General features: G+C 42.5%; 1 protein-coding gene across 13 annotated transcripts in view; it reads left to right on the top strand.

The window, feature by feature from the left end:
- FMN1 (formin 1) overlaps positions 1-26,873 on the top strand; it is a gene marked incomplete at its 5' end in the record, with an annotated part of 414,033 nt that overhangs the window by 36,312 nt on the left and 350,848 nt on the right. For 11 of the 13 annotated variants that reach the window (XM_082734303.1, XM_082734305.1, XM_082734302.1 and 8 more), the window contains one exon: positions 566-2,551. The exons of the other annotated variants lie outside the window; for them this stretch is intronic. In XM_082734303.1, coding sequence (XP_082590429.1) covers positions 697-2,551 — 1,855 coding nt within the window. The remainder of the gene's footprint in view (positions 1-565; positions 2,552-26,873) is intronic. 13 annotated transcript variants of the gene reach the window in all.

Here is a 26,873-nt window from a genome sequence, read left to right as displayed (position 1 = left end):
CCTGTATTCAGAAAAGGTTCCAAATTGATGGCCCAATACTTTTGCCCAAGACTTCTTTAAGTTAAATAGAAAATTAATCTCAGAGCTTAGAAGGTGCTTTTTGGAGAGTAAAAGAACTCCACTCATTTTTTTGGCACAGTAATATTCCAAAAAGGAGTTATTAAAATGACTATGTTTTCTAAGGATCCCAAAGTCCTCTTTCCTCTGGGAAATAAATATCCCCTTCTGGGAGATTTATTAGCTGTGTTTAATAGGAAAATACAAACTGAAGTCTAAAGAAGTTGACAGACCTGCTGTAGGGTATAAGGGGAGTTGCCTTGTAGGGAAGGGAGCTTTCATCTTGGGGCACTCTACCATCTCTCAGCTGTAAAAAAAAAAAAGCTCTGGTCCAGTGGAGTAATGGGAGTTGGGAAGAGGTTGCAGTCAGCCTCTGGTTGGTGTGGGTTGATTTGGTTGAGATCAGCCAGAGAGGAAGGATAAATCATGGCTATGCTTTCATTTATGTTGGTGTGTGATTTACGCATTCAGTTAGATAAGCTGCTTTCTTTCCTTCTTCTTCTACCAGACAGTCTTGTTGCTGGAGATGACTGTCAGCTGCTTTCCCTGCCTAGCCACCATCACATGCCCCACCACCGGAGCCTGGGAAGCCTGACCACAGACCAGCATCTCCAAGGCATGAATAATTAGGTAGGCATAATGGAAGGCACTCACTGCACCCTCCAATTGCGTAAGCCCATTACTGAAGTCTGCTTCATCAGCTTCTATCTTCCAAGGGGGGAAGTCAGAGGATTTTCATACAAGGGCACTGTAACTCTAGACAGAGCCAATAAAGGGTTTCATAACTGCTACCAAGTCAGGGAGGGGTCAGACGTCATCAGCCTCAGCCTGCAGCCAAATGAACATCCAGGCGACATATTTTTCAAGCAAACTCCCACAAAAGACATTTTAACTGAGCTGTACAAACTTACAGCTGAGAGGGAGAGACTTCTGGCCAATCTGCTGAGCTCAGACCACATCCTGGGGATTACGATGGGGAACCAGGAGGGGAAGCTGCTGGAGCTGTCCGTGAGCCTGGCCCCTGAGGACGACTCTTTCCAGAGTGTTGGTGACTGGCCGGGGGAGCCCCCTGTGGGCTGTCTCAGTAAGAGGAGTGCCCATGGGAACCGCAAGCCACGGAGGTTTGGTGGAAGGAGAGGAAGCTTTGAGGGGCTTCCACAGAAGAGGACGAGAAGGAAAGGGCGTGGGGGCCGGCAGTCGGCTCTTCAGATGGGGAAGGACCAGATCTGTTCCAGCAAATCTCTTCCTCTTTCTCGAACAAGGCCTAATCTTTGGCTTCTAGAGGAGAGAGGCAGCTCGCTCCCAAGAGTGGCATTTACTTCCTCCCCACAGTGGAGACAGAGCTGCCCCCCAGAGACCTCCAGGACACTGGATCCCAGCCGTGGCTTTGGGAACTTCAGGAAGGCTTCTGAGGACACGGGGCTTGGACGCGGAAGGCTGCCCCCTGACTGCAGCTCCACAGAGCCAGGAGACGATGGTGCTGGAAAGCCGGAGAGGGGCCCTCTCCGGCTGCCGCACCAGCAGACAGCTTGGTCTGAAAGTCGTGAGGACTCTGAGAAGCATCCAGAGGCCAAGAGGGGCCAGAGGGAGAAGTCTACGGAGCATACATGCAGGAAGAAGCCTATTTCCAAAGTGGTGGCCAAGGTCCAGGATTTGTCTACTCAGGTGCAAAGAGTAGTTAGAACGGGTCCTGAGAGTGAGGAAAGCATTTGCCCAGCGGCCCAAGCTGAGTTTATACCCAGAGCAGACTGGCTCACCCTCCCAGAAGCCGAGGCTGGGACTCCTAGTTCCAGGTGGCAGGGCCAGGAGCAGCTGGGCGACAGGCCGTGGCAGCTGTCGGACGGGGAATGCATTCCAGCCAGCGCCGAGGGGGCTGTGAACAAGGTCCTGCTGAAGGTGATACAGAGCGAGAAGTTAGATGAAGCCACTGAGGGGAAAAGGCTGGGCTTCCCCCCAAGCACACCAGGCACCCACACCGTCCCAGAAGCCAGAGGCAAGCGGAAGGCTGGGCTGCCTCTGAGGGATCACCAAAGCTCTTTTCTGGATTTGCCCCACCCCGGCGGCCCTGACTGGCCACAGCCCGGAGGCCATGAGAAGAAGCCGTCCCCCTCAGCCCCGGCCTCGCTCAGCATGCTACTGAATAATTCATCCCCCCAGTCCAGCACGCACAGACGGATGGCACCTGTTCCCTCGCCTCTCTCTCCAAGGCTCCCCGGCCCTGAGCAGCATCACGGGGTCCTGCAACTCCCTCCACTGCCTGGCGAGTGGGACGTGGCTCCTGATGACTCTGCCGGCCGAAAGAGCAGTGCTTTCTCTGGGTCCTCCTCTGCTGACACCTTGGAGCCACCGTCCTCTGCAAAGGTCACGGAGACCAAAGGAGCCGGCTCGACCTTCCTCAGAGCAGGCCAACCACGGTTGGTGTCTGGGGAATCTCTGGAGAAGAGCCTGGGGCCTGGGAAGACCGCGGCTCGGCCCCAGTACCAGTCGCCTCCAGGTAAGTCCCTGCGCAAGCTACTTCACATCTGTTCCGGGGCAGCTCACAGACAGCCATCTGCTTGCGCTGGGCAGAGACTCGCCACTGAGCAGTGAACCCAAACTCCTGGGCCTGTTTGTTCGTTCACGCTGTGGCAAGAAAACTGGGAGTGGTATGGGGGGAGTGTGGCCGTGGTGAGGCTGGTGCTGACTCCCAGGCTCCGGGGTGTAGTTGCTTCCAGAAGCAATACTTTGTGAATGTCTTTTACAAATATTTTACTTCGGCGTACTCTAAAGCTGCCTCCGTGGTTGCTTAACGGAGGACTCTCAAAGGAAACAGGAATGAGCAGAAAGAAGTAGCAACTTGTCTCTGCCTTAGATGCTGTCGTTGGATAACTGGCCCCTTGACCTAAATTCTGCTGTTCATGCTGCCGGAGTAGCTCTTGGTTGGGGTTCTCTAAGCAAAAGAGCAAAAGCCTCATGTGTCTTTGCTCATCTGTCTGTTGTAAGAGGTTTTTCATTTTGGTTTTTTTAATAATCACTTTTCCAAGTGTCATTACTTTACAGTAAGAACTTTCCTTTTTTTTTTTTTTTTACTAGAAGAGGGATGAATTCAACTTGAAGAAACTCGGTTCGGGTTTTCTTTCTTTCTCTTTTTGGACTCTTTATTTCCCAGACAAGCATGAAGTAACGTTTATTCTGTTTTTATTTATGGTCTATTTTACTGTTACTGTTTTACTTATGGGTGCTCCAGAGTTGATTTGGCTTATGTGTTTAAAATGATATAAAATTTTACATGAGAACAATTTGGGGGGTCCTATAAGCAGGTTCAGTAAGAGCCAGAAAGGCAGTGTCTAAAAGGTACCCCTCTGGTATTCCTTACATTTTCCAGGCCGATGTGGCCAGGGGCTCAAGGTTTCGTACGCCGCTGTGCAGGCAATGTGTTCTCTTCCGGGATAACTCCCACAGCATGTGGTCAACGCTTTATCTAGGGAATGGGTCGTAATATGATATATGGTCTCCTAAAGGTTAGAGAAGATATCACACACAATTTCTGTGATAAAAAATCTCTATCTAGGAAAGAGGAATTTCAACAGCTTTCTATTCATTTTGACTCTTGACATTTTCAGAATTTCTCTACATCATTGATCCAGGCATGGTTCTTTAAAAATGTCGTAAATACTTTTGATCTTATTTTTGCAATATAGACCTTAGTTTGAGGAGAATTGCTGCTTTCATCACATAACCCATTTGCTTCACCAGGAAAGTCAGAGAGTTACAGATTTTGTGTCGTGTTATAGAACCCTAGTGATGAAAATTCTCTCTATGGGTGCTGCTGGAGCCATTGAAATTCTTCAAAAGGGAGGTCTGTGCAGCTATAAGACAAGAGACTTCTAGAAGTTCAGGCATGGACTAGCTCCTTCAACTCTAAAGTTTCTTTTTTAGAAACCACACCAATTTCTGGGATTGTGTGTGTCTCTTACTCAGAAACTGGGCATTAAATACATTGAGCTTCCGTAAGTCTGATTTTTTCCTAATTTAGAACTATCTTTTTATTTTGTTGCCCTTTTTCTATATAAAAAATATTTTAAAAGCTCCACTGTATCTGGGTCAAGGCAGGCACACAGAGGACAGTCAGTTTCTATGGTGCCTGACTATGAGCCCACTGAGTGATAAGTTCAGTGGGCGGTCACACTCTCCCTTGAACTCAGGACACAATTGCTCAGAACCATTTCCCTTCCTTTGGCCCCAGCCCTCCGTATCACTTTCGGGAGCCAGTGCTCAGAATCACGACCGTGTGCTTCTAACCTGATAAAAGAAGGACTTGGAAAGAAGGAGAAAAGGAGTGGGAGAGAATTTTTCTTCTGGTGTGGGTGACTTCTCTTTTGCTGAGACCTTCCTCCAGGACATCCAAACATTGTCTCTTGTCACTGTCCCTCTGAAAAGCGTGAAGGGAGGGTGTTCTTCAAATAGTGGGTCTTGATTTATATCCTGTGTTCCTGAGTTCTTCTCCCCACTTATTCCCCTTCTCCATAGTCTGAGTTCTCTTCATATTCTGGATCCTTCAGTGACTTCCTGCCATATGTATGGGAGAATTTTCCTGCTGCTAATTGCCTGTCTTTCCCTTCATTTCCCTTCTCACCCCTTTCCGGCAGAGGCCCCAGAGAGTGTCCGGCAGCCCTGATGGCGGGTGGAGGGGATATAGGGGCATAATTCATTGACGATCACTGTACAGTGGCCCTTTATCTGGATCCAACTCCCACCTGTCTCTGATGTTAGCTATTAACCCAGGTTGAGTTTATGGTCTGTGGACATTTATTTCCTGTGGAAATAACACCGAGGTATTTTATTGAAGTGATGTGATTAAGATTATTGAAAGCTCTCATTAACTGTTCAAGTAAGAGATTAAGTCTGGCAAAAGTAATCAGATCTGTTTCCAGTTGGAAGACTCTTGAGTGTTATGGGCATGTAGTAATTCCCAGGAAAGAGTGAAATCCCCTTCTCCTTCTCACAGGAGTTAAGGCCCATATGACTATCCACACAGGAAATAGCATAAAGGCAGCACAGAGGCTATTGGTCCACCTCCTGCTGGCTTTGGCATTTTCTTAATTCCTTATTTGAGTCTTCATTCTAAGGATTACACACAGGAATTTCTTGTCTGGTGGTGATATAATCAAGTAGAGAATATGCTAACAGGGAATGGTGGCCAGATTTATCATCTCATGCCCATGCCCTACCCCCAGCACACACTACCTTCTCCCACCCTCTCCCTCTGGAATTGGTTTTATAATATTTTATTTTGGAATGGAAACTACTGTAGAATGTTCCCAAGCCTTTGTCCAATGTGGTATTTTCTCAGCCCAAAGGACTCTAGTGGTGCTAAGCTGTCCTGAGGGCTGAGATTCTTTCCTGTTCTGATGGCTTTCTTTTTACCTTTGATCTGAAATAGACCCTCTTAATGCCAGAAGAATCACATGGAATTTGACTCACCACACTTAGGAAAATGCCCCGCGTTTCTGTGCTCTCCTCAGCAATCCCATGATCTTTGTCCTCTGTTTGAAGCCACAGAGGCTGTGGTGGAAGCAGATGCCCTGGGCATAGTGCTTCTTGATATTTTGAGTCACTTGATCAGTTGGAAGGGCCATCAAAAGATGTAGTTCATGTCAACTGATTAAGAGGTGAGATGCACACTTTGAATAGATTTTTTAATATCTAATGCAACAGTCAAAACTTTTATTTCTCTAAGCATGTATTACAGAGAGTGGATAGAAATTCTTCCCACAATAATACTGAGGTTTGCCACAAGCCCCATAAAAATTTAAAGAAGCTTCATAACATTAATGTAGCCATTTAAGATCACTACAGAAAGTACATAGTATGTAGAAAGTTCTCTGTAATTCATGTTAAGAGAGAAAATAAGGTTCAGCAATTGCCTAAACCATATCATATCCATATAAAACAAATGTGAGAATTAAATTAAGGAATACGTTGCTATACACTTGGAAAAAAGTAAGAGGGTGGCAGTTGAAACTATATGGAACTTTGACCTAGCAACCCTACTTTTTGGAATTTAGTTTATAAAAATAGATGCAGTAATAAACATATGCAGAAGGGTGTTTACTCTAGCGTTGTTCATAGTGACAAAACTGGCTGAGAAAATTTGAAGGCCCATCAGTAGAGAAATGATTAAATAAGTTATGGTACATTTCTACTATATAATACCATGAGACAGTTCAAAGTATTGAACTAGGTCTGTACCTAGCAAGTGGCAAGATGATGTATAGCATTCTAGAAGTTTTTGCAAGACAGGTATCACTCCTCTTCATATATGAGTGTATGTCTGTTTGGTATGGACTTGAATATCATGGAGACAGGGGTAGAAAAAGACTAACCAGCCTGTTCACATTCCTTACCTGCATGCAACGCAAGGTGAAGATGGGGCACAAGGTGAAGGGGAAGAATCCAGAAACATTAGGGAGGAGCATTAACTTCTTCCCTATATATTTTTGTAGTATGTCACTGGTCGCAGTATATGTGTCACATGATTTTTAAGAGTGATTTAACTACCTTTTTAAAATGGTTATCCCTTGCTTATTGAAGTGTAGTTGACATAAATGTTATATTAGTTTCAGGTGTATAACATAGTGATTCAAGAATTCAAGACATTATGCACTACTTGCCAGGATAAGTATAGTTACCGTCTGCTGCCCTACAACATTATTACAGTATTATTGACTGTATCCTCTATGTGGTACTTTTTATCCCCATGCTTATTTATGTTATCACTGGAAGTTTGTGTGTCTTTTTTTAAAAAATATTTTTTCACTTTTTTAAAAGGGTTTATTTATTTATTTGACAGAGAGAGATCACAAGTAGGCAGAGAGGCAGGCAGAGAGAGAGGGGGAGCTGAGCAGAGAGCCTGTTGCGGGGCTCGATCTCAGGACCCTGGGATCATGACCTGAGCCGAAGGCAGAGACTTAACCCACTGAGCCACCCAGGTACCCAAGTTTGTGTGTCTTAATCTCCTTCACCTATTTCATCCATATCCCTACCTGCTTTTTTTTTTTTAAGATTTTATTTTGTTTATTTGTCAGAGAGAGAGAGAGTGTGTGTGTGTGTGTGTGCACAAGCAGGTAGAGTGGCCAGCAGAGGCAGAGAGAGAAGCAGGCTCCCCGCCAAGCAAGGAGCCTGATGTGGGACTCAATCCCAGGACCTAGGATCATGACCTGAGCCGAAGGCAGCAGCTTAACCCACTGAGCCACTCAGGCATCCCTCATCCATATCCCTACCTCCTTTTAATGAGTGATTAAATGACTTTTTAAGTAAAAAAACAAATGAACCTAGAATAGTTAGTGTGTGTGGTGGGATTACAGCTAAACTGCCCTTCCCTATGTTTTTCCCCATGTCCTTTAATGGGGTGAGAAGCTCCACTCTGAGACTGCACTGTTATTCGGGCAAATGCGTTTGCTAGAGAGCTGGGAAAGCAGAGCCCGTGGAGAACTAGTCAGACAGTGAGGACTAGATGGGAGCATTATCCAGAAACCAAGAGAAGAAGGAGCTTTATAAAGGCTCCTGATAGACAAGGTCCTCACAGGAAATGGACACCCCTTGGCCAGAAGGAATAAGAGAAGCCGCGGTCACTGGAACCCAGACAGGGGAGCTTCACTGAGAGGGGCCACATGGCAGCAGCGGTGGCCTATGGCCAAGCTTGTTGGGCTGAAGATCCTGGCATCTCTCTCCTTTGATCTTCTTTGATCTTCTCCCCCGAAACCTCTAACAGAACCCACCACAGGGCAGGGTGTAAGGGAGCCGGCAGATGTGGTCTTCAAGGTCAGCCTTCCAGGGCCAAGGGTAGGGTGGAAAAGGATGTAGAGTGGATCTGAAGACAAGATGATGTAGATGGGGCAAGACCAAGAAATGTAGGAAGACAGAATGGTGTTTTAAATGAGCAACAAGGTAAAGAAGAATGTAGGGTGGCTGTTTTGCTACAGAACAGCGGTTATCTTGAAAATAAATGATAGTGGCGCCGTTTCATTTCTTTGTCATGTGACCTGTAGGCCTTTAAATTTAAGTAGATTGACTGTCTCTTACTGTTGAAAGTTCAAAAATGGAGGCAGCAAAAGAAATGGAAGATCTTGTGACAGTTTTCTCTCCATGGACTTAGAAAAAATTAGCTTGTGTTTAAAAACAAAGCTCTCCTATTTAACTATGATTGCTATCACATTATGTTCAGTTGCTTTTTGTGAAAAACACAAAAAGGATTTTAAAATATCTTTCTCAATCACTGAAAAATAAGAATAGCTCATTAGCACATGAAATATGAGAGAGATTTTCTACCAATGGACAATTTGTATTTTAAAGTCAGTTTCCATGTAGAATAAATGATGGGTGTTTCTCTCAATCAAAATCTGGTTTTCAACAGATAATACATTTCCAAAGGTAGGACCATGACCAAAATCTGATGTTTTAAAATCCAGAGCCAGCTCTATGTATATGAATTTTTTTCCCAGATCAATATCCAGTTGTGCTTTGAGGATCACACCTTCTGTTGAACTGTTTTTCCCTTGCTTCTTTTCTATTCATGGGTTCAGGGCACAAGATTAAAAGCAAGGGTGCAATCTGCAATCCCAGGTCACGCACACCTGTCTAAAGTAATTTTAAAGATATATAGAAATGACAAAATTAACACCGTGATTCCAAGTCATAGCCGCTGAAAAATCTCAAAGAGAAAACAATTTTTTAAATAATAGATACATAGTTTTTTACCTTCTACCTCATAGCATTACAGGTCAAGGCATAAAAAAATAAGCTTTTAATGTGGTAATTGTATCAAAGCATTTTATCAGATTGATAAAGCAAAGGAGTACTGATTTGGAAGGCATATGTTTTATTCTTCATGGACTCTTCTGGGAGAGGTTGCTCTTTGAAAACATTGGATACCCCCTGGGTCTACTTTCTTCCTCTTGATAGCTCTTGTCAGGCAAATGATTGCTACTGCCTATTTTATTTTATCTGCTTTCTGATCACTTACAAAGACAGTAGCTCCTGTTAGATAGTTCTTAAACACAAATCAACCCATATTACTTCGTACATTTTGGGGGCCTCCGGGCTGTGATATTAGGCCATACCATTCCCCCCTAGAGTTTTGCTCTGTGCCCAGGTACCTCAGCCCCCTGCCAGAGCATGTTATAGAGTTTCTGGACTCTTAAAAGAAGGCCCTACAAGTTTTTTCCACAGTCGTGGATTGTTTGAGTACATTGAATCAGATACTTTCTAGATGGTCCAGAGCCTTATAGGAAAGACCTTGAAACTAGGTTAGAATTAGGATTCAGACATGTATAGGATATAGAGGGAGTGTGGGGTCCTTAAAGGATATTGGCCCACAGGGAAGAATGATGGACAGTGGAAGGAGAAGTGTCATGAGGGAATAAGTCTGGGCCAAAAGTCTGCTCACAGACGTTTCCTCATCTTCCTACGAGTGATTCTAGACACTGGGGGGAAGGGGCTCTGGCATGAAGCGAAGGAGTAACTTTGTCATCAGAAGCCCAGGAGTCTTGCAGTATAGAGGAGCTGTTCAAGAGAGGAAGGAACTTTCTTTTTTTAATTTAAATTTAATTAGCCAACATGTAATATATCATTATCTTAGGATGTAGAGTTCAATAATTCATCAGTTGTATTTCATTCACACCCAGAGCTCATCACATCATGTGTCTTCCTTAATGCCCATCACCCTGTTACCCCATCCCCCTACCCACCCCTCCTGCAGCAACCCTGTTTTTTTCCTGTAGTAAAGAGTTTTATGGTTTGTCCCCCTCTCTGATGACTTCCCATTCAGTTTTCTCTCTCTTCCCCTATGATCTTCTGTGCTATTTTTTTAAAGATTTTTTTAAGAAATTTATTTGACAGACAGAGATCACAAGCAGGCAGAGATGCAGGCAGAGAGAGGGGGAAGCAAGCTCCCCACTGAGCAGAAAGCCCAATGCGGAGTTCGATCCTAGGACCCAGGGATCATGACCTGAGCTGAAGGCAGAGACTTTAACCCACTGAGCCACCCAGGCACCCCTGTGCTGTTTCTTATACTCCACATATGAGCAAAACTGTATGATAACTGTCTTTTCTGATTGACTTATGTTGCTCAGCATAATACCCTCCAGTTCCATTCACATCGATATAAATGTGAATGGTAAGAGTTCATTCTTTCTAATGACTGAGTAATATTCCATTGTATGTATCTGCCACATCTTTATCCATTCATCTGTCAACAGACATCTTGACTCTCCATAGTTTGGCTATTGGGGACATTGCTGCTATAAACATTGGGGTGCTTGTGGAGAAGCAGGAACTTTCTTACCAAGCCAGCTTCAGTAGTTGAGAATAGAGGTTGTTAGAAACCCAAGGGCAAAGAGCAGCAGAACAGAGGGTGTCAATGGCAAGCTGGCCCCTGAGCACGGAAACCTGGTGGGACCCCTGGAGGACAGAGCTGGGGAGGAAGGACCTGAGGAAAAAACTGGACTTTGTGCTAAGCAAGTGAGTGGGGCTTTAGAATTTGAGATTCAGATTTCCGTGACTTACGTAACACAATTTCATCCATGAAAGACCGTAACTTGGATCATCTAGGTGTCACGTACTTTTCCTAAAACGTTATGATGTAGATTTTTTCCTTGTTTGTTTCAAATCCAAGTTAAGATTTTGAGGTTGAATTTTGCATTTGGAGGGAGGACCCAAAAATAATCTTGTGGTTGATTAAAGCTGTAGGTTTCCAGGTTAGCCCCGAGGAATTGCAGAGGGAGCAAATAACGCGCCGCTGGAGCGTGAGCATGGCCTCCCTAGGATTCAGACACAAGTCTAGGCATGTCTGGATAATTAGATGGTTAGAGCTGTCAAGAGGTTTTTGCTTGAGTGCTCAGAGGATGGCCACAGGGCGGGGCTCCTCCCAAGGATTTGAGGCACATGGGAGGGCGGGGGAGGGACAACGCTGAAAATAGCGTAATGCATGGCCTCCAGATTCTCTGCTGACGCAACCCCCTGGACTCACACCTGGCTCATAGGGAGGAGGGAACTGCACCAAAAAAGCCTTGGGAAATTTTAAAGAGAAATTTTACTAAAATGTTCTGAATATATTGAAGGCAGGGTCTTCGTTAATAGAGTGTGACAGACTTGTGGACGAAGAGTCCCAACTCCAGGTGCTCTTGGAGCACGGGAACACAGGGAACATGCTGGAATGAACCAGATTTTACCTCGTCCTTAGGAGCAGTGGAGAAGCGGAAGACATAGGCAGTAGTGCCTTGGGAGGCCCCTCGGGCATGTTAGCTGCAGCAGTGCTGGTAACAATTCTAGCAGTGTCAAGAGCCACCTGAAGCCATCAGAAGAGAGGGGACAGCAGTGGTGGTGGGGAGGACTGCATGCCTGAGCATGCATGATTCCTAGAATGATTAAGAGAAATTGTGTGGAGGGGAGGGGAGCCCCCAAATTGGTAGAGCTAGAGAAATACTAATTTTGCACCCTGTTGCTACTCCCCTGACTGCATTTACTAGAAGGAATAATATCAAACCATAGGGTTCTTTTGAGCATCAAATGAAATGATGTCGATGAAAATACTTCATAAAACATTAGAAAATAGTAGCTTATTACAGTTACACATCATTGGCTCAAAGAGTCAGAAATGATTTTTTTTTAAAGATTTTATTTATTTAAGAGAGATAGCTAAAGAGAGTACAACAAGCAGAGGGGAGAGGGAGAGGGAGAAACAGTGAGGCTTGATCCCAGGAACCAGGGATCATTACGGGAGCGGAAGGCAGATGCTTAACCAACTGAGCCACCCAGGCACCCCAGCAGAAATGATTTTAATAATCTACTCTTTTTGGTGTTTTCCAGTGATGAATGAGGCTACAAATAATAATTTACAGCTAGTTATCCTATGTAGATTTCTTGATTTGCTCGCAACTAGAGCTTCTACATTTGCTTGTGTTTTCAGTTGCTTCTGTTTTTTTATTTTTTTTTCAGTCTCTTCTGTTTAAGTCACTTACACCTTCAGTGGTCTCTACTGTTTTGAAGGTGTCACTAGATCGTACATGCTACCTTCAATGCACTCTCCACTGAGTGTAGCTTACTACTGGTTCACCCCATAGTTTTTTAATTTAACCAGGGGAATTTTTAATTAATTAACAAAGAAATCAGAATTGTATTTCTAATACTAATGCCTTTCCAATATGAAATCATGAATTAAAGAACGATATAGCAAAAGAAAAGAAAAACAAAGGCCCCATTTCTTCCTACCACTTATTTCTGAACCACCTGACATCCTACCTTCCCTTTACAAAGCTTTTTTAGTTTCTACAGCTAAAAGTTATCTTGTCTTTTCTGATTTCCATACCCTTTTTTGTCCTTTTTGGATCTCTATTGTTGGGATTTTCTTATGTTAGTATGTATAATAATACTTTTAACTATTAAAATTTTTTAAAACCTTGTATTTTAATAAATTTTATTCTATTTATATTTATATTTTATTAATAATTTCTCATTGTTTTATATGTCAGTCTTGAGTTCCCATGAAGCTTTTAGATATAGAGCCCTATCTTACACTTTGGATGGATGATTTGCTATTTCTTGAGTAGTATGTCACAAAATAGTCAATATGTATTGGCCTAATTAGATTTTTGTGGTTGTTGACTTTATTAAAAACAGTCCTCCAATTTACAGGTGACAGGGCAGTAACCGGGAGTAACAGACTCGCCTAGGGTTAGTTAAACAGAATGGTATTAAACCGAATATCCCTTCAAATAGTATGCCATACAGCAGAGAGAAGTGGGTTTGTTCTGATCGAGTTCTTGGTGTCTCATCATCTTCATATGGAACCTGTTTCTGCTGGTGATAGAACACATCAGAATTGAATCAGATGTGTCCTTGTTTTTATTTAAAAAATAAATAAAGGGTCTCTCCAAAGACAGGAATGGTGTCACATTCATCTTATTTACCTGGAATCCGGTTCAGTAACTGACCCATGGCATGTATTCAGTGAATGTTTTTGTGAATGAATGAATGAATGAATGAATGGGTGGATGAATGATTGGAAAACATGGTTTTCAAACTGGTAACAGGGAAATTTTCCCCATTTGCCTTATGTTAAACAGAATGAAAATTGTTTCATGCCATACTATCATATTATTTTGGTAGTTGATGTTTTATTTTCAGGCAACCTTATAACTATTAATCTCTGCATAGTTTAGGAATCTGAAGGTACCAAGAGGGTGGGAATGAAGTTAAATGGAACATGGGTCCTCAGAGCCAGGTATTTTTGTGAACAAAGAAAGTGTTCTTTTGATTAGAATAACTTTACAAAAAGCTTGATTTTACTGGAACAGACCTTTTCTAAATCTTAAAATGAGACTCAACTTTATTCTCAAAGCCAGTCACTGAGGCGGAGTCAAGTGATCAAACTTGAAATGGAAACCAGAGGCAGCTCACTGTTTCCTGTGTTCTATTGGTTACAGGTTAACCATGTTGCATTAGGCATGGACAAAGCCCAGCCTATTTGCGCCAATGTACACTTTATGACCCAGCATGCTGGTGGAATAGAAGGCCTGGCAGGTGCTTATTGCTCTTGTAGGCTGTGATTCAGAGGCTCCTATGTGGCCCATTTGCTGGGTGCCTGATGCCCACCACTGACGTTGCCCTGTGCAGAAGAAAGCACTGTTGATGGAACACTTGTGTATAATACCAGTAGAAGCTGAGGCTATGTGATTGATTTCCAAAAGCTACACACAAACTAAGCCATGTTAATTTGCTCATAAAGCTCCTGTTATTACCTATCAGAGCAGGATCCTTAAAGAATGGGCCATGGGACAGGGTTCTAAGAGTGAAAGCAGAAGTCAAGGCCAGGAAAGCAATAAACAGACATGGAAAATGACCTGCAAATTTGAGGTCCCAAACCAGTGTGGCAGTATGGTAACATCAAGGACTTTAATTACATCTGCAAAATTCCTTTGCCTTTGTCATATAATGTAACTGAATCATGGAAGTGATATGCCATCATCTCCACCAGGTTCTGCCCTCCTTACCCAAGGAGAGGGGATTATTCCAGGTATGGTCCCCAGGGGACAGGAATCTAGGAGACCTATTTTATTTTATTTTATTTTATTTTATTTTATTTTATTTTATTTTATTTTATTTTATTCCCACACCACCCCTCATCCCCCACACATCCTAGAAGACTATTTTAGGATTCTGCATACCACAGTATTATCTAGCATTTTCCATTCCCTTTCTTGTCTTGTCTTCTGCTTCCACTATCAGAACCCTGTCCCTACAACTGTCCCTAATATAACTTAATCTGAATATGCAGTAGATGTCTCCATTTCTGAGTCATACTGGACTGGTTAAGAATGTGTATGCCAAAGTTGAACGTTTGATTGTCAAATCTCAGTTCTGCTACCTACTAAGAAGATTGGCACCTGCCTCAATGTCCTCGTTGAAAGGGGAGTGATAGTAGTATCCAGCTAGTAGGTAATATATTAACTATTTAGGAATTTTTGTAAGGAATAAGTGATAAAAATGCTTAAAGGGCTTGGTACAATGTCTAGCACACAATTCTCCAAAAATATTTAGGTATTAGTAGTAGTATATCCTGTCTCAGTGGTTTTATTCATATATTATTTCTCTACATGGGATACCCTGATAAATTCCTGTGCCCCCCTCAAAATCCATCCTAACCTTGTGTGTGCAAAATGTCAGCATCTATTTGATGTTGAACTGAGTTTAAGGTATATAGGGGAACTCTATTTTTTAACGTTTCTGTAAATCTAAAAATATTTCAAAACAAACAGTTTTTTAAAAAGTTTGAAGTGTTATCTCCATCATCATAAAGGCTTTTGATTCCCCTCGTTGTAGAATGAACATTTCCATTACACCTGAGGCTTATCCCATCGCATCATGACTATTTGTTTACATGTCGGTCTGGAATATAAAGTCCATGGATGCAGATACTAAGCTTTATTTATCTTTGTACCTCTGATATATGGCATTGCATCTGATGTCGTAACAGCATATGTTATGGAAGTGCTGGCTCAATAATTAATTGTTGAATGACTTTATTTTTTGTGTACAGAGATTCACCAATGACCAAATGATACGTGATTATGGGAAGCAGTGGGGGGGCCAGGGTGGTACAGAACAGGGGTTTTCACAGTGTGGCCCCTGCACAAGCACCATTATTAGCCACATCTGGAGACTTGCTAAAATGCTGTTTCTCAAGCTCCATCCCCTGGATCTATGGAATCAGAAATTCTGGGGAAAAGGGATGAGCTGTCTGTGCTTAATCACTTTCATAGAAACCAAGATTGAAAACATAAACAATTATATGAATGTAAAACTCTATTAAATGGATGCAAAGTCTTTAAAATCAAAACTTTGAAATATTTATTAGAGGGAAATGATGTAGATGAATTATTCTTTTTTTTTAATTTAATTTTTTATTTTTTTATAAACATATATTTTTATCCCCAGGGGTAGATGAATTATTCTTAAGAAATCATTGAATTTCCACTTAGCCATTTTTGTAATGATTTTCAATATTATAGAACTTATCAGATATATGGAACTAGATGCTTATAAATATGAGCATGTTTTTAATTTTCCTTATGCACTGCTTTAAACAGGAAAGGAGAGTGCTATTCTTGACTATTTTCCTGTCTGACATTTGTTGCTGTGATCAAAACTTTTTTTTTTTTAACCATTAATAATAGTATTAACCTTTCTGGCCTCAATACACATGTCTTCAAATATCTGTCAGTGCCCGCCAAGCTCCTACTGCAGCCACATACTCCAAGAAGCTACTTCTCCAAATTGGATTTAAGCTTCCATTAAGCTTTCGGGATGTAGCTTCTATAATCAGTTTTATGTTCTCAGCAAATATTGGTGGGGTTACAAGATTTCATCCGCGAAGTAATTAAGATATTGCAATCACGCATCAACTTTATTCTAAAGAGCTGTGCTACTGTTTTGTCATTATCTTTCTAATTCCTTTAAGAGAAAGTGTCTTGGAAAATCACACGATAACGTATGGCTGATCTCACAAAGAGCCTGAGTCAAGAAAGCGTTTGCCTCTTTGCTGCAGAAGTAGTCAAATGTTAGTCTTTGTGTTATTGGAGAAAGATAACTTTTGATTATTTATTTATTTATTTATTTATTTTGGTGGGAGAGAGAGCAGGGTTGGGAGGGTGTTGCCGAGGGAGAGAAAGAAACCCAAGCAGACTCTATGCTCACTGTGGACCCCAGAACAGGGCTGGATCCCACGACCTAAGCTGAAACCGAGAGTCCAGCACTCAGCTGACTCTGCTACCCAGATAACCCCCCAAAATCACTTCCTTGTGTCCTTTGGGCAGTATTTTCCTTTCAGAGATACGAAGCCTGCCCTTTGAGAACTCACATGCCTTTCATTGTGGGTTTTCTCCCCCCTTTTCAAGTGAAACAGACTATTCTTTACACACCCGTTTAGTTGAGCAGGATTGGGGAGGAAGTCCCTGCCTTGAAATCAGGAAACCCAGATTCATACCCCGCTACTGTCAGTCACTAGCTATGTGTCCGGGAGTAAGGGACCACTTCTCCAGCTCTTAGACTTAGCAACAGGTTAGTAGCAACAGTCTTTCAGTGATTGCAAATGGCAGCCTTAAAAAGATCACCTGTGAATTATCCTTACTGAGCCTAATCGCCTCCGTGCCAGAGAGGTCCAAGGCGAAGTGGACATTCTCTGCAGACAACTGGGAAGCTGCACAGATGCTTTCATCCCCCAGGGGCACTATTTACTGTCACCTCTTCTAGGTGTGGAACTGGAAAGGGTCGAACTTTGTGTTTCAAGGCAAGTAGGTTTGGCAAGGGTGAGAACATGATGGGTTGAAGAAGGTGGTTAAGAATCAAGCAGGTCTGTTTTGGTGTCGGTGTTAGTGGTAACAAGGGATTGATTCCAAATCACTGTGGGCTCAAAACTAGATGAATCTGATTGAGTTTTCAGTTGATAGAGAAGAGTGTCACAGATTACTGGACGTTTCCTGCCCCCAGGCAACTAGGAAGACAAGCACTGTATTAAAACAGGCTGGGTCTGCCGCCAGGTGACCATTTGATTAAGGAACTTAGGTGGAACTGTAGCAGGTGTCCCTGGCATGTCCCAAGACTCATCCCTGCCCCTTGTCCTCTTCGGATCTTTTTTTTTTTTTCAGTATCTTGTTGGCATTCTTAACCAACTTCAGAGAAATCCTGAAATGGAAAGAGGTGTTAGATGACAGAATTAAAGCCTCTTAAGTTCTTCCTAAGCTAACTGTAACAAGATTAAAGTCAAGAGGATACTGAAAACATCCTGCAGTTAGATTAAAATATCCACCTACAAGTAAAGCCCCCAAGAGATTTCTGTTTCAGCTTTAGTTGATGACATACTGATTCTGAGCTAGTTGAGTCATGTGGCTGATTCACACAAAAAGCGAGGCTCCTTTAGTAATAGATATTCCTATCAAGGGAGAAGATGCATCACAAAACTGCATAGAGTCTGACAAATCTGGAGTTTTTGGTATAGTTACAGCTATGTATCTGAAGGGGGCTCTTTGACAAATTGCATTATATGCAGGGCACCAGAAGGAGACCTGTCTGGGAGTTATATCGTAGGAGAAAGAGTCCAAAGGAATAGTAGCCAATAAAATTAGAAACAGGACACGTGACAGAGGCCCTGTAGTGGGTGTCTTGTGGGCCACCCAGATCCCCCTATTTGGGTCAAGACCTTGGTTTTCTTAGCTGCTGGGAGTGTTGCAGGCTGATGGCTTACAGCTGAGGGGCTCCGGAAGCCCAACCTTTTCTCCAAGGGAGCGGCCTTTCCAGAGCTTCCACCCACTCTTCAGGCGCAGCCCCACCCAATGCCTGCTCTGTGTGTGACCGTGGCACTGTTCTGTCACCTGGTGCGGACCACTCTGAAGGACCATCCCAGCTTCAGAATCTGTGTGTGATCAGCTGAGGGCTCTGTTTGCCCCTGCATTTCCTGGCGGGTCCTGTCTCCCTCACTATCCCAGGGTTGTTCTGGAAAGCCCTCTCCACTAAACCTCCTCCATGGGATTGTCTGCTCCAGCTGTTTTCCAGGGAATCCGAGCTGTAACAGCTCACACTACAAAGACTGGGAAAGGCTACGGTATTCGTTAAATGATGCCAGGACAATCGGTTATCCACGTGGAAAGAGAAAATGAAGTCAGAACTACCTCGTGGGCAAAATCTATTTCACGTGGATTTAAAACTGAAATACGAAAAGCAAAACTTTACAGCTTTTTGGAGAAAGGATTTAGTAGAAAGGCAAGGGTTAGGAGAGGGTTTCTTAAAAACACAAACCATGAAGGAGATTGGTGAGTTTGTCTATATTAAAATAACATCAAATTTAAATTAAAATTAAAATCACTTGACTATGACAAATGATATCATTTTTTTAAAAAAGTAGGAAAAGCTGGGAAGAATATTTGCAACATTTACAACTAATACAGAATAAGCACTGAAAAGAAATAAATAATTCATATACATTCATAAAGGAAAGCAAAGCTGTCCAGGAGGAAAAAAGAATAGGCAAAGAGGATAATAGTCACTCTGCTTAAGAGAAAGTCTGACTGATGAATGAGTATGTGCCTCACAGCAGTTAGGGAAATGACAATGAAAATAAGATCCTAGGTCATACACATCAGATTGAGGAAATGAATTTAAAATTGTTTTATAACAGTTTCCCTTTTTTTCCTTCCTTCCCTCTCCCTTCCTTTCTCTGCTTCTGTGCCTCTGGGCACACTATTTCCATGTGTCCTTCTCAGTCTGTCAAGACCTAGTGCAAACTCATCTTTTCCATGAAGTTCTCCCCACCTTCCTCTTCGGAGTTAAGATTGTCCCCTTCTATGTTCTATATAACACGTTGAACTTCTTCCATTTTAGAACATTACACATTGCTGGGACGCCTGGGTGGCTCAGTGGGTTAAGCAGCTGCCTTCGGCTCAGGTCATGATCCCAGCGTCCTGGGATCGAGTCCCACATCGGGCTCCTTGCTCGGCAGGGAGCCTGCTTCTCCCTCTGCCTCTAGCCTGCCACTCTGTCTGCCTGTGCTTGCGCTCTGTATCTCTCTCTCTCTAACAAATAAATAAAAATCTTTAAAAAAAAAAAAAAGAACATTACACATTGCTGTGATTTTTTTGCTTACACGTGAGTCTCTGACACTAACTAGATAATGGGAGTCTGGATGGCAGGAATCATGTCTCTCAGTGCACTTCTGGCATTTATCATGGCGCTTCGCATTAACTAGGAAATATATATTGGATGGGTGAATGAACCAGTTCCCTGCCCCAGTGGCTTCTCTATGAGATCAGACCCCTTCGAAACAGAGGGATGGATGAAAAGTCAAGTGCTCTGCACTCATACTTTGTTTACTTTTTGAGGCGTCCTCTAAAATTTGTTCAAGATAAACTCCACCTTTGAAAAGTGTTGTTGTTGGTGTTTTTTTTTTTTTAAAGATTTTATTTATTTGACAGACAGGGATCACAAGTAGGCAGAGAGAGGAGGAAGCAAGCTCCCTGCTGAGCAGAGAGCCCGATGTGGGGCTCGATCCCAGGGTCCTAGGCGGAAGGCAGAGGCTTTAACCCACTGAGCCTCCCAGGTGCCCCTGAAAAGTGTTTTTAAATTTCTTATCACCTACAGTGGAGCATGTGGTTAAATGTGGTCTTCACCCTCCATTTAAGTAGAGAGGATGCAGAAAGCTGGTTCTTCTTATCATGGGTGGAAAGTTGCAGAGGGACAAAGTAAGCATTGTTTCTCTTTGTTACTCATTGCTTTTCTTCCCTTTCAGTCCTATTCCTGCTTGGTGGTACCTTCAGGATTTATTTTTAATCCTGACAAAATGAAAGAAGTATACTTTGCTTAGAGAGATAAAATATGTTGACATATTTAAAAAAGTAAAAGGTTTCCCTCAGGAAATCGAAGTCTTCGGGAGGCTACACCCTCAAGGCATTTGAAAACTTTCTAATCTCTTTTTTAAAAAGCCAACAGCAGTTCTACAAACTCCAGATGGGAGCATATGATTTAGTTGGGACTTCTCATCTCCTACAGTGATTATAAAATATTAAAGCTAGGAGGGATCTTTGGCCCAGTGCCTTCATGGTACAGATAATGAAAGTAAGGTTCCAGTTGATATGATGTCATAACTGCTTAGTGACAGAATGGTCCAGATCTACATTCAATTTTGGTTCTTTCCTTTTCTCCTTATACTGTGTCCAACACCGATTTGAAGTAGCAAGAGACTTACTTGGATTTTCAGGGACTTTGAGTTACAGTAATAGGTACTTAGGTATTTACTTCGAAGCCACTGAAATTTCCCCAATAAGCAAGTGCCCGTTGGCCTTTATACCATTAGTAACTAGCTTTCATTAGCACTGAAATCAAGGGGATAGAACAGCTGCATTCCAGACCAGTGTAATTATTTGGGCTCATGATGAATATGGAGTAAGAGGTAAAGATTTGAAAAATAGATTAAAATTTACTTGCTCATGAATTAAGCAAATTATGATAAAGATTCTAAGTGTAAGAATCTTATGTGATAATTGAAATAAAATTAGTAATATCCTTGGACTTCAATTTTCTCCTTGGTTAAATGAGTAACTTAGAATAAATCTGAGGACAATAAATCTTTGAGGATTTTGTCCTTCTAAATATTTTGATTCTGTGATTATAATAACAGAATTCATCCAGATTTTGCTTGTCTTGCAATGTTAACTGATCCTTTACGTATTTTAACAACGAAGTTTTTCTTCTCCTTCTTCTTCTTCTTCTTTTTTTTGAAAAGCAATCTATGACTAAAATGCTGTCTTGTTTTTCTGAAAGGTTCCCAGGAATCTCACTCATTCATCTCCATATATGTGTTTTCCGTCCTTCATTTATTTGGTAAACTATGATTTATTGAAACTAAGTCAATTATTTAGTTGTTCTAACCATGTGGCTTCTCTGTAGTTGACTGTATGATGTAAAGTTTGAAAGGGGGAAAACACAGGTAGTCATACCAATGTTTGAATCTGAATTCTGCTGCGATGGGTTAATGCAAGTCACCGTACCTCTCAGCCTCAGTTTTTTCCTGTCTTCAGTGTGAATAACACAATATGCTTCCTAGCATTCTTAAGAAGGGTGAATAAGATCCCAAACACAGAGTTGGGCACACCGTAGCAGCTGCAGCTATCAGCAAGCCTCTGGCTCAACGATAGACCCCAGCAGTTAAGACCAGAAATAGACAAGACAGTGGTACCTGGGTGGCTCAGTCCATTGAACACCCAGCTCTTGGTTTTGGCTCAGGTCATAGTCATGGAATAGAGCCTGACCTTGGACTCCATCCTCAGCAGGGAGTCTGTTTGAGATTCTCTCTCTCCTTCTCCCCCTTTCCTTCCCTCCCCACCAAATGGGTTAATAAATCTTTAAAAGAAAAAGAAAGAAAGAAATAGGTAACACTGCTTAACTCATGCTTTAGCTAAAACCCTTTGTGCTCATTTCCTATTGCATTTTCTTGAGGCATTTACTAAAATGCTTTGCAGTGACCAGAATATTCCAACCCCCAGGACAGAAAAACCTTGATAGCAGCAGAACGCCTAGAAGACCACATCCCACACATCCCCTTCCCTGCCTGTGATCATGGGCTGAACACATACATACCAGTCCCCACCCATGATCATGTATTTTCTGCCTGCTCTCTTGCATTTACCCCACTGAAATTCTAGTATACGCTAGACGTCTGTCTTGCAGTTGTAAAGGTTTGAGCCTGCCACCTCCCATGACTGCCTACACCTGAAATGACTGTCTCCCTTTCTCTTTTCCAAACCCTCATCTCTTGAGTTACTCCTTTCTTTTGTGCCAGCTTTATCTGTGGCAACAGTATTGGCATACCCAGTCAGGAGTTATGCCCTACCTTTGTCCAGCCCCGTCAGGGTACACAAGACAGAGCACTTGGCCCCGGCAGCACACCAGGGCTCACCTGTTCGTTTCCTGAGTTAGGAGCTGTGACAGATCATCTGATAATACAACTGTCAGTAGAAGTTTCCTTTGTGGTGCTGACATTTAGTTGTCCTCTTGATCTCATTGAAGTCTTAAATACTTTGCTGTTCTTGTCCTATAGTGTGGGTTTAAAAAAACTTGCTTTCTGATCATATGTTCAAAACAGTAGGTCATAATTTGATGTGCCAGTGAAGATTGGAGTGCATGTTTCTGATTCCACAACAAATCCCTGCGCTTCCTTTCCCCACCACTCTTCTCTGTAGAAACAGCGTTGCAAAAAGGGTTGCTGGATTTCTACAAAAGTGTTCCAAAAAGACCAACAGGCAGATTCCCGAGAAGCTGGAATCAGTAGATTGTGAATTTCTTTAGTTGAAGTTTCTTTTTCATCCCCAGCACCTTACTGGCATGAATAAATCCATCCGTGAACAGTTTATAGAGCATATGGGAGAGAGAAAACCTCCTTCCAAATTCTCATGATAAAGATTTGGTACTTAAAAGGAAATTTAATCAATTTCATAAGCAGAAAATAATAATTTTCTGCCCATATTCATAACGTTTCTCATAAAGGGGCAACCAAAACCAGTGAAGGCTGCATGGGACCAAGCAAGGGATGTTCCCGGTACCCGAGCAGTGAATGAAGAAGATTCCATACCAGGCTTGACTTCAACTGATGCTGTCCTCATAGACATACTGACAACGAGGTTTCAATTGGCTTTTCATAAAACGGATCTAGCACTTTCTATCAAAACTCACTGTATTGTTTATCATTTACAATTTATTGACTGTATTTATGCTTAGGTTAATGTGCCTTGAATTGCACATAGTTCTTCAGTGTTAATTCTTTTATTCTCACCATAAAGTCGCAACTTAAAGAATAGCCCCTGACCTAGATAATGGTATAACAGATTAAAAGGCCTTACCTCATTATTGTAAATATTTCGATGCCCAGGACAAGGTAATTTACAGAATGCTGCTTTCGCCAGGCTCATTCCTAACTAGGTGTGTTATGCATTATACTGGTACCAATTCTTTTTTTATGAGTAAAAGAATATTAAAAACTGCTAATAACAAAATGATTTTTCTCCAGCAGTAGTGTCTACTGGTTCAACAAAAATGACTTTGCATTCCTGAAGCATTTCATTCCTACCTGTAAAAATCCTCACCTAAAATTGAGTTTTTGATCAATGCCCCACTGCTGCTCAGAGTCAATTATTTCAACCCAAAGTTGTTTTTTTTTTCTTTTGATGATTGTGGAAATATTTTCCATTGTACACAGTTGACCTGATCTCTGCTCATGCTCTCCTATTCCTCCATTTCAAGGGGAGAAGAGATTAGAGGAATCCCTTCATCATTAACCCCCTGACTGCCAGAACCCAGCTCTCCTTTTCTCCCTTCCCTGGCCATATAGATTCCTAGAACAGCCAATAATAAGGTTCATAACAGAGAGTGAATAAGACATGGGGATTCAACATTGGTTACAGCGTCCCCCGTTGTGCTAGGCCAAGTACATGGGATTTCATTTCACCCGGAGGAGTTGATGCCTTTCTCACCATCTCATGTCTGTGAGGGTGGAGGAAGGAAAATGCGATTAGCTGAAGGAGGCTCTGGCACAGTACAGTCTGGCTTCTGGTTCCTTTGAATTAAAAAAAAAAAAAAAAATCCTCACTTAGGTAAGTGCTCTTTTATGACTGAGAAGGTCATTTTGCCATTGCAAACCACTTTGATTAAAGTCCAGTCTCCCAAAATGACTTAAATACCGTCCGTGCATGTTTTGATTTTAGGAACTAGAGTTTATTCTCGGTAAGAATCCTCCTTGCTATCTTGTTCTTGTCACTCTCATCTGTTGGATCCCTATTCATCCCCCAACAGCTTGTTTTGTTGTTCCACAGCTCACAGGTACCATGTGAATAGCACCCTGCCCACTGGGGGAATGGTTGGAGAGCTCATTTGGGAGACAGGCTCCTGTGAGGTGTGTGCTAGCGGACTTTTCAGCTGGGATCCTAGCTGCTGAGAGGTGGTTTGCAAGACAGCAGTAGCTACAAATAGCAGCCTTGGCTGTTGAGAAACGAAACCATTTTTGTCATGAGGTTGCAGACATTTCCTGATATAGATGTTAGCTTATGCAGGGTTTTTATTATATGTGGGCTGACTGGTGTGAGCAAGAACTGGGTCCCCTATGTGTGGCTTACTGAGGAATCTGCTTTCTTTTCTTACGGAGATAGAGGGATCCATGAAGCTTCAGTTGGGGAATGTATGTTTTAGTATAAAGGACATGGATTAATTTAAAATGGCTTAAAAGAATTAAGGTAATGGGGCACCTGGGTGGCTCAGTGGGTTAAGCCTCTGCCTTCAGCTCAGGTCATGATCCCAGGGTCTTGGGATCGAGCCCCACATTGGGCTCTCTGCTCAGTGGGGAGCCTGCTTCCCCCACTCTCTCTGCCTGCTTCTCTGCCTACTTGTGATCTCTGTCTGTCAAATAAACAGAATAAAAAAAAAAAAGAATTAAGGTAATATATTTTTTTAAAGGTTTTATTTATTTATTTGACAGACAGAGATCACAAGTAGGCAGAGAGGAGGTAGGCAAAGGCGGGTGGGCGGGGGAACAGGCTTCCTGCTGAGCAGAGAGCCCAATGCAGGACTCCATCCCAGGACCCCAGGATCATGACCTGAGCCGAAGCCAGAGGCTTTAAACCACTGAGCCACCCAGGTGCCCCAGTAAGGTAATATTTTTAAATGTATGTTCCAAATATATGAAAATACGCATCCCAGAACCGAGTTTAATATTTAAACCTTGGTGTTACCACACAGCTCCACCTTCTCACCAAAGTGCTGAATCTATCGGGAATGAGACATCCAGGGCTAACTTACATTCACAGGAAACAGAGAGGCCAGAGGCAGAACTTCAGCAACACCATGAGCAAGCAAACAGATAAGTCCATACATGGAACTCTACTGTGTGTTTTTTTTAATTGAAATACAATTGGCAAATAACACTGTGTAAGTTTAAGGTGTTGATTTGATACATTTATATATTACTGTATGATTACCACTATAGTGTTAGCTAATGCCTTTATCATATCTTGTAATTATCATTTCTTTTTTGTGGTGAGAACAATTAAGATCTGGTCTCTTAGAGGGATGCCTGGGTGGCTGAGTTGGTTGGGTGGCTGCCTTCGGCTCAGGTCATAATCCCGGGATCCTGGGATCAAGTCCTGTTTTGGGCTCCTTGCTCAGCAGGGAGCCTGCTTTTCCCTCTCACTCTGCCTGCTTCTCTCCATGCTCGTGCTCTGTCTCTCTCTCTGGCAAGTGAATAAATAAAATCTTAAAACACACACACACACAAAAACAAAAAATCTGGTCTCTTAGCAACTTTGAAGTTTTATAAGGCGGTAAACAAGAGACAGATTGGGGGGAGACAGATTGGGGGGAGAGAAGACTGATTGGCCTGGCAAATACATAAAATAAATGTAACAGACCTAGCAACCAAATACAATGGGTGGACTTTGAAATTAACTGAAGTAAACCATCTACAAAAAGGATGTTTTTGTGAAAATCAGGAAAATTGAATAAGACTAGATATTTGATAATACTGAGGAATTGCTGTGAAATTTGTTCAGTATGCAAATGAAATCATATGTAAGGCCATGGTTCTAGATATGTGGCCTTGACTAACATTGCCATCACCTAGGAATACGTTGGTAATGAAAATTCTCAGCCCCACCCCGAACCTACTGCGTAAGAAATTCTGGGGGTGGGACCCAGCAAAAATATGAGAAATCACTGATGTTAGAACATATCCATATTTTAAAACAGGTGCATACTGGGGGATGTAGGGGAGAAATGATATAAGGTGTGGGAATGCTTTCACAATACTTAAAAATAAAAGTAAGGATTTCATGAAGCAAGTGTGGCAAAATCTTGATAGTTGTTTTTCTGGGGGTAATAATGCATTTGTGTGGCTGCCTTATATGGTTCTCTCTCTTTGTGTAATTTGGAAATATTCCTTGGAAATTTGGGGGGGTGGAAACTTTACCATGCACACACACACACACACACAGGAGACATCCTTCTCAGAGAAAACAAACAAGCAAAAACTTGATTTTAAATTTTATAAAAGCTTCCATCTTGCCCAGCAAACTGGGTTTTAGTCTTTGCTTTGCCATAATCACTTTACTGGGCACTCCTGATAAGTCGGTTCCCCAGGAACCTCATCATTCTTATCTGGGAGATAAAGGAGCTTCAGTGTGTGGTCTGTCGTGAAGGTTCTTTCTAGCCTGCTGTTCTCGGTACCGCAATCATTCAGGTGAGTGGTCAGGCCCCTCAGCAACATTTCTCAAGTCTGGAGGATGACTTGTGGAGGAGTGCTCTCTCCGGCATGCCTGCCCCCTCACTCCCTCTCCCACTCTCTTCCTCTCCCTCATTCTCATTCTCTTTTCGGTCTCTGTTTTTCTCTCTTTCTCTGGCTCTATATCCATTTTGCACCTCAGAGAACAGCAACCTTCTCTGGGACGACTGAGGCTCAGGCACATCCCCCTCTGACAGTAGATAAGGTATGAAATAGCTTGAAGAAGATCTCCAGGGACTTGAAATATGAGGTGACCTTTCAGTTAGGTCAGAGATGCCGAAAAGTCTGAGTAGAGTTTGGGACCTGGCCTTTGCCCTGGGCCCCTTCTCTTGCCTCCACCACTGCTGTGGCCGTCACCTCCTCATAAACAGAGAGACAGCGTAGTGGTATAAACTCTGAGTGGGTTTGGGAGCCCTAATTCATAGCTTTCATACTTCAAGAATCCCATTCATGAGAATGATCAAAGCTG

This window comes from Mustela nivalis (genome assembly GCF_964662115.1).
Source record: "Mustela nivalis genome assembly, chromosome: 6".
NCBI classification, from domain to species: domain Eukaryota; kingdom Metazoa; phylum Chordata; class Mammalia; order Carnivora; family Mustelidae; genus Mustela; species Mustela nivalis.
Note: the sequence above shows the minus strand (reverse complement) of the source record. Positions and strands in the feature narration are given on the sequence as shown.